The sequence below is a fragment of the Tympanuchus pallidicinctus genome, unplaced genomic scaffold (assembly GCF_026119805.1).
Source record: "Tympanuchus pallidicinctus isolate F22 unplaced genomic scaffold, pur_lepc_1.0 scaffold3, whole genome shotgun sequence".
NCBI classification, from domain to species: Eukaryota; Metazoa; Chordata; class Aves; order Galliformes; family Phasianidae; genus Tympanuchus; species Tympanuchus pallidicinctus.
Genome location: NW_026294747.1, coordinates 38522060 through 38535506, shown reverse-complemented (window position 1 = coordinate 38535506; position 13447 = coordinate 38522060). Strand labels below are relative to the sequence as shown.

The 13447-nt window shown below is 38.3% G+C and overlaps 1 protein-coding gene across 1 annotated transcript in view; it reads left to right on the top strand.

Annotated features, from left to right (window-relative positions):
* The window catches only part of SPTLC2 (serine palmitoyltransferase long chain base subunit 2), a 60973-nt gene that overhangs the window by 3084 nt on the left and 44442 nt on the right, over nt 1-13447 (top strand). Inside the window, exon 2 of the mRNA XM_052695559.1 lies at nt 8291-8485. Within this exon, the coding sequence (XP_052551519.1) occupies nt 8291-8485 (195 nt within the window). The remainder of the gene's footprint in view (nt 1-8290; nt 8486-13447) is intronic.

Below are 13447 nucleotides of genomic sequence, written 5' to 3'. Positions count from 1 at the left end.
GTGTACATTTAAGAGCGTGTGATTAAAATAAACTAATATTTGAGTTCTTATGCTTTAGTGTAATACCACACTAGGTAAGATGAAGGTCTTGAATAGAGGAAATAAACATAACTGAGAGAAAGAAAGCAAGTCAAGTAAAATAATAGCACTCCAGGTTGTGTGTGATTCTGCTTTTTTTCTGTTCTTCTGGTCTCTTGGAGAGGGTGCTAGGTGGGCTCAGTAGAAAAAACAGTAGTGAAGTTTTATCAAGACACTTTGGAATGCTATTTAGAGTGCAAGAATAATCACTTTTCCTTTCTGTGATACAATCTTAGGCTGGGATATATTTCTCCAATGCAGTGTCTTTCTCTGAAACGAACAACTAAGGATTTTTTTTAAGATTGTGTTAAAATAAATAAATTCTTGCTTAGAGCAGGGAGATTGGGACCTATTTAGTAAGACAAGATGCCCATGTTGACTTACTGTAATCTGTCTGCTACTTTGAACAGAAGTTCACTAATGTGTTTTTCTGGATTTCTTAATTGAGCTTCTCATATTAGGATGGCTTCTTTTACAGTTTTAGATGTTGCTGGAGAAATAATCTCAAACTAAACAAACAAAAGAAAAAAAAATGGAATATAGGGTTGAGATTTCAAGTTTTTCATTTGTTGTGCACAGTACTTCCAAGTCAGTTACGTAAGTGTATTGTACAATACACTTATACAAAGAATTATACAAAGAATTTTTAAATTTCTGGATGATTCCAGGTTTTCAAATACTGTGCTAGAGTGATCTCCAGATAGTGTATTACAGACATCCTTTAGTAAACAGGGTTTCACATGACTTCCTCAGGAAGGGAAGAAATACTTTGATTAAAGAGAGGGGGATGACTGAGAAAGCTGAATTCCTTTAAAACTGTTACAAGTCCTGAATTCTCACAGCATTAACACCAGCAGCATAAGCTTTTTTCTAGTAAGTTTGGCGTGTGCATGCTGAACACAGCTTCTGTGGTCCTTTGAGCTTGCAATTAATCACATTGCACAAAATCATCTCATGAAGTGCTTCAGGGTGCAATAGAATGCTGGCTCCATCCTCATTTTATAGATGCTGTTGCTGGAATCGGATTGAGACTTCTTTGGGAGACTGTACTTCAGAAGAGGAGAACAAATACTGGAAGTTTTTCTCATGACAGCGAGTTCATGATTGCAGCGATATGAATAACCTTCGTTCGAGGTGAACGAATAACCTTCACTTGAGATGAAGGTTAAGATAAAGATTTTTTAATAACTCTGTCTGCTAATTTTATATTAACATAAGAGGTTTGAGTATGAAATTGGTTGGTTTTTTTGAGCCTGTGTGCAAATTTTAAAATGCAAGTACTTCATGACAGACAGAAAATGAATGCTCTTGGATCTTAAGAACTAAATCTCATGAACATACTCACGAGGAAGTGAGAACACATGGAGCACTGTGCCCGGTACTGAGCTTCCCATTAAGATAGTCACGCATCCTCATCGGTCTATGAAACTATTGGAGGGCAACAAGAGGCTGAGGAAACTGAAGCATACGAGGTATGAGGAGAGACTGAGAACTACATTTCTTAGCCTAAGGAAAAGGTCCATCTGGTTGGTTGGAAGTTGCAGAGAAGATGGTTCCAGGCTTTTGAAACTGTGTGGCAATAGGATGAGAAGCAATATGTTATTTGGAAGAATGAGAAACACTGACTAGATATTAAGGATGTTGGTTTTTTTTCATGAGAACAGTAAAATCCTGGAAGGAGTTCCCCAAGAGGCTGTAGTCTGTCCTTGGAGGTGTTCAAGTCTAGGCCGAATGTGGCCCTCAAGACCCTGCTGTGCTCAGACCTCCTCTGAGCTGGGGGTGGACATGATGGCCACTGGAGGTTTCTTCTGACTGGAACTAGTCCATGATTGCACAGATAAACTCCTGGACTTTAGGAATGTGCCCTGGGTTAGACATGAGTGTTTCATCCTTGAACCCTGATAAAAATGTAGATGTTAGGGTTTTTAGCATGTATTCTGAGGCTTGTGTCAGGCACAAAGAAATTTATTGCGTTCTGTTTCTAGCTCGGCTTTTTGATAATATGTTGCATCAGTAACACAGAACTGAACGGAGTAGAAAATTGGCTGACCTAGAAAAGACTGTGATCTCCTTCAGATGTTTTAACTCACAGAACTATTTCTGAAAAACCCTATCTGTGCAATGAGGATACTTTCCTAATAACAAATATAATTATTAAAGTCTGTAAGCCTTTGTGGAAGGAATAGCTAAACACATCTTTCTAGCTAATGAGTATTAGTAGCCATCATATTAAATTAGTGACTGTAACATCAGTGTCAGACTTGTCTGAAAATTTCTTTGTCCATACTAGCAAAAGAACAAGCCCACAATATAAGAACAAACCCACAATTAATGTGACTGGCTTCTCTTAAGTCTGTGTGTGTGTTACTGAGACCAGTTTGAATCAAATTGAAATAACGTTGAAACTACCATTTTAAATTAAGCTACTTTGTTCCTTAAATGCTCCAATAACATTTTATAACTATATGCAAAATCACTTTTTGTTAAAGCAACTACGTGAGTGGGATCATTTTGAAGCAAGTTGTTTTCCTGTCTTAAATGTATAGCAAAAGCTGTTTTTCTTAAGTAAACATCATACTTTCATACTCTTGACCAGAAAACCAAAGCTTTATTTTGACTTTTTTCTATTGACCTCAGTTTCTCTAGGAGCACAAATTGGGAGCCATGCTGAAGCTGGGGGCAAAACTCCCAGCCTTCATTAAAACATCATTCCTCGAGAAAGAGCTGTTCTACCTTGAGAAGTGCAGCCTTGCTGGCTGCTTATAGCTGAAGAGGCAGGAGCTGAAATATGTAGGAAGTGGTGGGTTTTAGTGTTTGTAAAAACCTGAGAGCCTGTGGCTTGGTCTGTTAGTGATCCACTGACTTGTTCTGTCTTTGAAATTCTTCATTGCACACTTAATAACTGAATGTATGTAAGGCATGTTTTATCAAAATGCTGTGTATGTTGGACTGATTGAACATATTAGATAACGTAGTAGATCTGAGGTAACAAGATAAACTATCAGGAAAAAGTGTATTCTCAGGAGAGTTCTAATGGTCAGTTGTATACATGTAGGTCAGTACTAATCACAGGCAAAAATAGCTTTGATTGTATCACTCATTTAAAAAAGGAGGTATACATTTAAACTGTGAACGTGTGTGAGGGATTTATACTTCTTGCGTGGATATGGCAAAGGCATCCTAGTTATCAAAGGAGTGTCAAATTTGTTGGGAAATAATATTTGCAGATTCAAGTGTTTGATAATCTGCACCAACAAGAAGAAATACTTAAGTGGCAATACACCCCAGTGATAAAGTTTGTTGTGTTAAAAAAAAAAAAAAAAAAAAAAAGTACCTCCAATGATATTTTTTTTTTCTTTCTCCTGAAAGATTAAAATGTGACTCAAACCAGTGCCTTCCAATTTTGGTAGTGAATCTCAGTGTTTTTACCATTGCAGCAGTTGAGATGTGAAGGCTAAGAACAAAGCAGCACAAGAAGAAAGTCTGGAGGTGACAGGGAGGAGTTAACACAGAATAAGTAATAGCTCAGGTGAGGCTGCCTCTGGGAAATTACCATTTAGTGCTGTAGTTTCTTTCATTCTGATTCTCTTGATTCCATATAACAAATGTGACTGCTTTTGAGGTACATGCCCTGTCTTTCCATGTATTCCCTGTAGCTGACAGGAATCTTTGACAAAAAAAAAAGCAAGCAACATTGGGAAGTAGTAGTATTATACATCTAAAACCAGAAGCTGTATGACTCCTAGTGGAATGTCTGCAGTATCTGTGGTACATGTCATCAGAAACTGCTACATTTTAATAGGAATTTTGCAAAGTTGTCTTCCAGCAACTTTTAAGGCATTTACATAAAATCACTGGGCTCATCTGGCTTTTGTTTTTCCTTTCAGCAAGAAGCAGAGCAGTTTAGCAGTTTTTTTTAATACGGAGTGTTGTGGTTTTCCTAGGATAGCAGCATAAGTGCTTATGGTGTTCACTGTTAACTGTGTTGCATGTGCTGTGCTTCTGTAGCATCTCTGCCTGAAGTGTATGCCACTTGTGCAGGGTATTTACCATGGCAAATGTTTTTAATAAACAACTTTAAAAGATTCATTGATTAAATCCTGTCTGTACTGTCTGCACTGGTGTCTATGCATGTTCCTGTGCTTACACATGGCTTTTGTCTTCTTGCAAAACTTCTGTAATGGAAGTTTATGTGCTGTCGTCCTGCCCTGCAGCTGGAATTTGGCTTTTGCATGCTCCTCTGCATCCACCTGTTTCTGCCATGCTGACTTTGATGAGAGGGAGCTCTTAGCCTAACTGGCTGCTGACATAGGTGTAGTACATGCCCTGAAAGCCCTTTCTCTGACTGACCTTGAGAAATAAGCTTTTCATTAACAGATAGGTTAAGAATAATGCTAGCTTGATATGTCCTGTTTTGGCTGCTTGCAGTGGGAACTTAATAATGCAGTCTATCTGTTTGCTTGATTCTTTTTCTCCCCTTTGTAAATCCATGATAGGATGACACATGGAGGTCCTTCTGTGAAGACCTGTTCAAACTTAGAAAAAGGGCAGTTGTGAAGGTGCAAGTAAAAGCAAGTTTACTGTTAATGACTTTTATCAGTTGCATTTTTCCCTTTGATAACTCTGATGGAATTATCTGTGCTCCTAATAAGACAGCAGAGGTCTCTGCTGGTGAAGCATGCAATTAGCTACATATCTAGTTGTGAATTTATGTTTAGTGGGGTGACTTAAATGAGAACTGTGTCTGTGTAGAAGACACTGCTCTGTCCCTGATGTCAGGTGGCCTGTAATCGTGCTAAGAGCTACCAATGTAAGAATGTTACGTGAGAATTTGTTTTGTACTTGTCATTGAAGAATTTGCCTAAAGTGAGACAAGAAGCAAGACCTTTTCTCTGTGGAGCTGGAGTCTGGTTCTGGTGGTCCCTGAGCTTAAGGCACTGCAAGAACTGATGCTATCTGTAGGACAGAGTGTTCTTTAAAGCACAACTTTGCACAGCACTTAGGTAAGAATGTAAGCTGAGGCATGCTTACAGTGTGTGTGTACATCCATAATCCCATCCTCTGTACCAGAGACACTATCATGATAACTGTAGGAATTGTATGTAGGTCACTCCAAAACTAATGACTCCTATTTATTTCCACGGGAATCACAACAGTTACAAAGAACACTATAACACTACTTGATAGAGCAAATTCTCAGCTACAAGATGCTGTGTTTTTGTTGGTTTTTTTAACATAGTCACTACCATCAGCTATTTGCTGCATTTTTACCAGCTGTGAACAACAGCCTGCACTCATCAAAATCTGTACCAGCGGAGGATGACCTCCTGTTGCCACTGCTGAAACACATCACCCAGTGCCTCAGTGTGCTCACATCCACTGTTTGGTCTCCATAAACATTCAGCAAGTCTTGATGAATGTCAGTGGGTGCCATTTTTTCTGCCTGGAGGAATTCGGTGACGCACTTTTGCTTTTTCTTCAAACACTGTTTTGTCAGGCTGTCCTTCTTCTCTGTATGAGCATAGTGGTAGAATAATACCAGGAGGTGAAATTAATTTGTCTTGAATCTATGCTTATATTACTTAAAGAGTCTTTCTTAATGAAATGTTATTTTTGACAATGCAAGGCAACCTTAATTTTAGCATTTTTCACAAGCAGGGGCATCTCTAAAAGAGAAAAAGTGTTACATACTGTTTCTGATTAGAACTGATTTATTTATTTATTCATCAGTAGCTATTGGTGATTAACCTCAACTGTTAGTTTGTAACCTTTTGTCTCTTCCTGAGAAAGGCATTAGAAGCTTTGATGTGATCTCCATTTATTAGGTGCTAAGCCATTTGAGCTGTCACTGCCATCTGTCTGCTCATCCAGAAATGAGCAACTACTTACAGACAGCTATAGGTAGTAGATGTTACACATCTCCAGAGTAGCTGCTATTCGGAGCCCAGGCTGTCAGCTTGAGGACACCAAATTCAACTGTAATTCATCAAGTTTTGAAATTGTAGTAACTTGGGAGCTTTGCTGCATGATGCAGTAAGACTTTGTGGTTTCATGAATTGGAGCTACAATAATAAAGTTAAGAGGTCTTGAGAGTATTAGGGAAGAGAAGGCACTTGTGTTTTTTTTTCCTTTGACTTACAGAGCCTGCTGATTGTTGTTTGCTTTTACCCCTCCCCAGCAGCTGTTCATTCTTGTTTGTTGAGATCTCTTAAATGAGTTTGTGGAGCGGTGCTGTGAAGATTGTTAGAGTCTAATAAATAACTTTCTGCAGATCACTGTATTTGCAGCCTGCATCAGTTCCATGTTGTTGGAGAGATGCTGTGCTGAAAGTCAGGTTAGCTTTCATTGTGCAAGCCAGAGGGTGGTGCAGATGGCTCAAAGTGGGAGTGAGTGGGACAAAGGGAGACGCTTTGGTTGGCACTGTTTGTGAGGAAAACATACTGTGAAACTCTGGCCTTGATAAAACTTTTAAGTTGCCTTCATCTTAGCTGCAGTGTAGTAAGCCTAGGGGGATTTCTACACTTGTCCAAAATTTTCTAACTTAAGCCGCCACTGTAGGCAGCATGTTTTAAAACTACTTCAGTATTAAACCTTGCCTCAAAGCACTGCAATTCTGTTATTTATATCTGGCGTAAGAGCAGCTGCTAAAATACATTTCTACAGTATCTTTGTTTTGTTTCCACGCATGTACGAGTTCTCAAGTCTTGACAACCACAATCACTACACTGTGAAATTCTATATTGCTCTGCAACCACCTGGGTGTGTGTTGGCAAAGGAAATAGGTAGAAATGGGTATTGGGGGAAAGGCAGTGTGAAGTTCGTGCTCAGTTATTGAATGCGTAGCTATAGCTTGATGGTATCTTATGAAGCTTCTAAAAAATTAAGCTTAAGATAATAGTGTCACACTTGAAATACAGACTTGCTACAGCATCTGGAATGAACAGATGCTGGTTTCCAAAGAAAGTATTGCATGGAAAGCTTGTGTGCTTTAATTGATTTGTTAGCTGTTAAATAAGTTACTTCAACTCTGGCTTCCCTTCCCATATGATCCTATGGATGCCATGCAAAAATGACCTGTACTGTTCTGCTGGGTATGGTTATCATTCTTTGATGTATTTAGGACCATCCTTTTCCCGAAGTGTTGATGTTTCTTTGGTTACAATGTTTTAAAATAGACTCCTTATTGTATTTGCCTATAAACTGAAATTTGAGAACAGTCTACAGAAATTCAAACATCATTATTGACCCGGCTCTTCTTTCAGTGTGCTGTTATTATTAATGTAGTAATTTATTGAAGCTTATCTTGGTTTCCTTCTTGTCATCCAGCCACTCCCTTGCACATCAGGCAACACCCTCCATAGTAGGTTTGGAGAAAGTTACAGAATTGTATACTAATAAGTAGACTGTGACATTCTTATAGCTGTGGTGTTGCCTTGGGTGAGCACTTGCCTTGTTATTTCAAATATTTTCTGTAACAGTCACCAATACAACACATCAACCATAATTGAGGTGCACACCTATTATGCAACTGGTCAAATTCTTTTTTTCGGGAGATAGCTTTTAGGTTACAAGATGATGTGCTGTGGGGATTTGATGCAGAAAGCTTTGCTCTGTTCTGTGTTCTGACATATATGCAATGTTGAGGCTGTGTATACAATGAGTTGTTTGTCTGTGATGCCATGTCCACCACATGGATGAGTACAGTGGTTATGTCAGCATCTTTAGGCTTAAGGCTATGGAGAAACACAGAGGATACTTGTTTTCTTACAGCAGTGTAGGCTTCCATAGCAGAATCTTGTTTGAATATTGTCCAGTTCTTTTGGATCTCATAATCCTGAGAATGCATTCTTTATCTTATTGAACTATTCATTTCTGTTTCTGGATTTCTATGGGTTTTGTTTAGTTGGATTTTTATTGTGGGTTGGTTTTTGGTGTTTGTTTTTTTTTTTTTCCTCTTTAGTAGGTCTTGAAAATCTCTGCTCTGTGAATTCGGTTATTTGAAAGTCTTGGTGGATGAGGAGGCTTTTTCATGCCAGCCTTGTATATGGAGACTAACAGTGTTTGTCATGACTGAACCTAGCTGGAAGAATTAGGATTTGGGCGAGGGGAGGGCAGAATCAGTTACAAGATCAGAGGGATTACTCAGAAATGCCTGTTTGATGTTCCTTGAATGAGTACCTTACAGCTGCCTCTCTTTAAATTTTTACTTCAGATAGATCACATCGTGCACAATGGAGGATTATACAAAAGACCTTTCAATGAAGCTTTTGAAGAAACACCAATGCTGGTTGCTGTGCTGACCTATGTAGGCTACGGTGTTCTCACACTCTTCGGGTATCTGCGAGATTTCATGCGGCAGTGGAAGATTGAGAAGTGTCAAAATGCAATAGAAAGAGAAGAACAAAAGGTAAAGACTGAGAAATTTCAATGTGGAAATTGTGTGGCTGAGGCCTCTAGTTTAAATATTTATTTGCAGAGCAATATTGTTCAAAATTTTTTACTGTTCTTGTATCTGAAATGCTCTGTGTGTTATGCTGGTACTGTGATATGGTTAAACAAAACAATGTTTTTTTTATTTGGGTTATTTTTTGGTGGCATAGTTATATGGTCTGTTTTACTGGAAACTACATCAACAATTATGTCAATGTGCTGAGTGATGCCTCGGCTGCAGAAACAAGTGCTTCAGAGAGAAACGCCTCGTATGCCAGCACAAGTAGCAAGAGAAATGCTTCTTGAAGGATCGAGCTGGTGTTTCACAGCAGTGGTATGCTTTCTGATGCTGTTCTGGTTGCTGTCTGTGTTTTGATTTGGAAACATTCTCTCCAGCCCAAGTATCTGTAAAGAGAAGCTTGCAGTAAGAGCCAGAGTGTAAATTGGATGATTTTGAATTAACATGAGATTCAAAACGGTGTTGGGTTAGCTGGTGAGTAATTTGAGGCACTGACTCACTGATAGCATTTAAAGAATTTTAAAAGCCTTTTAGTGAAAGTTTCTGTTAGCAGTTAAAAAGTCTTGCCATCTCCAGCAGTAAGTGTAATACCGATAATCTTAAATTGTTTTAAATAATTTTTAGAGGCTTTTAGTCCCCACTCAAGTTACTGTTAAGGAGCTGCCACTTAAACTGGCAGTTTGTAAGCTATTTCTGCTAACTCTCAGTGTGAGCTGTCCTAGCATAGTGTGAATACCAGTGAGGTTTCCTCCGAAAGTCAAAGTAGATTGGCTTACTCTTGCTGACCAGGGTTCTGTTTTTCTCGGTCACCGATCCAGCTTACAATACTTCAAGGCAGTTTGTTTTTCGCTTGCTGGTTTCTGGTTCTCTAGGCAGCCACACAAGCAGTTGGAATTGGCTAGCAGAAAATGAGGGTGGGGGGAAGCAGCTCAAGAATGTAAACAAATTACTAAGGATAGGAGGGTGGAAGGAGGAAAGACAAAAGACGACTTCTTTTAGAGGCAGCATGAGACAAAGTTTGTATCATGCTGTGGTAGATGAGATAAGATGCAGTGCTGATGCCTAAAATGATTTCATGGTAGCTTCTTCATATACTTATAGTAGCTTGTGGTAGAATTAAGCTGGCTCATGGTAAGACACATAATTCCAAAACAGAAATATTATTTCAGGGATTTAATGAGGAATAGATATTTCATGTTTGTTAACAGTGGGGAAGCTAAATTTATACTACTTCCAAAACTAACTTCTGGAATCTAGAAGTAAAACTTTTATTCCCTTTCAATATCCAAAATCTGAATGAATATTGCAAGCTAAATCTCCATTTGTAACTCGATGCATTGTTTAATTTGAGCTACTTTGGTTTATATCACTTGAGAATATGACATCATTGAATTTTTCTACTTATATCCTTGAAATTGATGCAGAAAAGAAGAGCAAACAGCTGCAAAAATATACCAGTGCTAGATGTTAGGAGTTTAAATATTTGTACTCATGATACTTGAGGATTAAAAAGAAGTAACTGAAAGATTGGCTACTGTATTTCTGTGAAATGCTTGTTCCCATACCAAGTGGGAAAGGTGCCTGCTTACAGTAGCCTTTTTCTGAGAGTGGTGATAACTGTACGTTCACTTCTGTTACGGAAGACCTCAGGCAGCAGTTCTGATGTAGCGGTAGGTTATTGATATTGGGTTCTCCATAAGGACTGTCACAGGTGACACAAGCAGAGAGTTTGTTAGCAACTGATTATCCCAGTTCAAAAATAAATTTAATCTTAATTTTTTTGTTTTCTAAATTAATTCTAGCATTGCATCTTCTCCTGAAAGGCTTCTGTTAAACAAGTAAGTTTCCCAGACAGATGAATTGAAACTCCCTGTGTGTTGACCTTGGCTTTCAGGGAAGAGCTGCATGTACTGTGTTTTTGTTTTGTGCATAAGATTTCTGTGGCTGGATCTAGTGAGAAGCACTTCTATCTGAAGGCTCAATTTGCTGTGTATCATGTCATGGATAGGCTAGTCTATACTGCATATGGATGGAAAATAAGAAGTCCTGTTCAAAAAAGTTCAGGAGTGAAAGAAATGCCAGTGTAGTGTACTTCCCTAAATCATGTTTTTAGTGCTTAGGAACAGCTGTTTCTGATTCTGGACAAATAGAAAAGTGATCATGTTAGATCCAGAACTTGACCTCACATTTTGATGCTTTGAGCTTTTTTGTCTGCAAATGGATTGATGGTAAGATGTTGCAGTGTACCCAGTGTGGGAGCCAGGTTTTGTTGTGGTACAGGGAAGTGCTCAATATCTTGGTTTGAGACATTTTGTCATTTTCACATACTTGAATCTCTCAGGCAACTGGCTGACATCCCTACTGTCCTTTAGTGAAGAGGTATAGATACCAGCGTGCAGGGAAAGCTTAAAACTCCTGTTTTTTAAAATTAATATATCAGAGAAGCCCTGGTGTAGTTTCTAGCAGATTTAGGTTCAGTGACCTCTTTATGTGGAGTACTATTTCTATTACATGAATCTCAAATTGATTATAATTTTCTTAGCAATCAAGCAAAACAATTAGCCTTAGTTTTCTGAAATAGTTTATAAAGCACTTTGTAGGTGAAGAGCTCAGAGCAAAGGCATTGGAAATAACTGTGTAGATTAGCAGTATGAAGATGTTCTGTGTGAGCAGAACTAAATTACACTCTGCAAAGAAATGTCCCATATAGGGCCGAATGATGCGTCCTGAAGTCATGGAATTGAAGTATGTGGATATTTCTCGTGGTGTGTTTCTGAAAACGATTGAAGTTAACAGCACTGAGTAAGCTTCAGTCTGGAATGTGGTTTTAGGAGAAAAAAGAAAAAAGAAAAAAAAAAAGGGGGAGAAAAAAGCCTTGTGATTTTTTTGTTTTGGAGAGCACTTGATTTCAGTAGATAAGTTCTTGCTGAAACTGTTACATCATATTGTGTGCACCAGAACTAGAAAATGGAACTGGACAAAGATAACTGGAAGAGTAGGATTTCTAATACATGTATGTTGGGACTGCCTCTGACAGTGGGTAAATATCTTGCAACTTATTAGAGAGCAGCACAAAGCAATGAACGATTCTAGAAAAAACTAGTATTTGCCAGCACTACACAAAAAGGTAAAGGCTTTGCTAGTGTGGATTACCAGGAGGGTGTAGTCATTGTGTTTTGGCATCAGTTCAAATATATCCATCTGGGCTTTTCCTGGAAACTGGTATGTGTAGCATATCCTGTCAGAAACACTGGTCTGTTTTAGGCATGGGTGAGTAGAAAGATAAAAACTGCCAGTTACCCTGGAATCACTGTATGTGTACTCAGTTTAACCTGATGCTCAGGTGTAACTTTTTCAGTAGCCATGCTTGTAGCATTTCATAGGTAAAAGGAAAACTGCTTTTATACTTCTCCTGATCTGATTTACCTACTAATTACATTGTCTATTCTGTACATGGAAGCAAACTGTCTGAATGGGAGTGCTAACTCTTTAATGTACCTCTCTGTGCTTGACAGCTTCCCTGTGCCAACAGTATTTCTGGTATCTGAAGCTTTCAAACATTCTACAGTTGGATTTGTGGGGACAAGTACGTTTGTGGTGGTGAACTGGAGAGTTCTGCTCAGTATTGTCTTAGCATCTGCAAAGCTCATTGTAGGCCTGCGAGAATATAAAAAATTGCCCACAGTTGCTGCTGGACTTTTTCTTGTCTCACATAGCAGTGAGATGGAAGCAGCCTTTTTCATATTTTTTTTTTTTTTTTCCTTTTAGAAGCCTGTTTGTTGCATTTGCCTGCCTGATTTCCATTCAGAGTTAGTTTTGTTTTATTAGGGGAGGGATACATTAGTTGAATTGCAGGTAAGCCATGTTGGTGCTCGGCACCATCTGTTAGCTTAGATGTAATGCTGTAAAAACTTGGCTCTAAAAGCAACATAATTGCTGTGTTTGCATGTTACTGTGCTCCAAGCTAATGGTTACAAAGCTCTCATTTTGACCTTCACTTATATTACTAATTAACAATATGATGAAATCTTGGATTTACGAGTTGCCTGTGCTAAGGCACTGCACCCCAAGGGAGAGCTTTATTCTTCCCTTGCTTCAATTCCTTACTGAAATTGCTATACTTTTCAGGCTTATGGAAGATCTCTAGTCCTTAAGTTTATGCATCTGGGGTTCTTTCACTATTAATGTTCTAGGTCTTTAATGCTTCCTTAGCACTCCTTAAAAAGTAAAGCTAGTCTCCTGTATTGGACATGAGTTCTTTTACTCATAATTTGTTCCTTGAATTTCTGTTAACTTTTGAAGCACGCTTTTTTTATTTATCTCACAATAATCCATAAGGTTTAAAGAACTTCACAATAACGTCTTCAGAATTTAAAGGTTATGTTGCTTGTCTTGTAAGATTGTACTTGCATTATATCTTGGTGATATCGACCTGTTGCGGGTGCCTATCTTTCTCTCACCAGTTGAGCTTGTTAGTCTTCCTGCTTTGTCACCTTGTTTCAAAATGAAACACGATTTATCTGATTAGAAACATGAGGTAAGATTGGACTGTATCAGCCCAGGCATACCTGCTTGAGTTAGAACAATGACTAATTTGCAGCCTCCATTCCTTGCCAAGAACCTTGGCTAAAATTTCAGTTGACTTCCTGGGTCACATAGTTAATGTGCTTCAATAACTACTGCAAAGTCACATTCTTATGCAAAGTGGTTAAGAAAAGCTGGAAGTGGTTAAAAATATCTGAGGTTGTAACTAAAGTTCAAATCTCTTAAATTTTGGTGGTTTTTTTTTTTTTTGTTTTGTTTTTTTTCTGCTTTTTTTTTTTTTTTTTTTTTTTTTTTTTTTACCTCCTCACTTCATCCACCCCTATGAAAGATGCTGTAATAGAGCTTTCAAACACTTACCAGTTAACTATTTGGAAT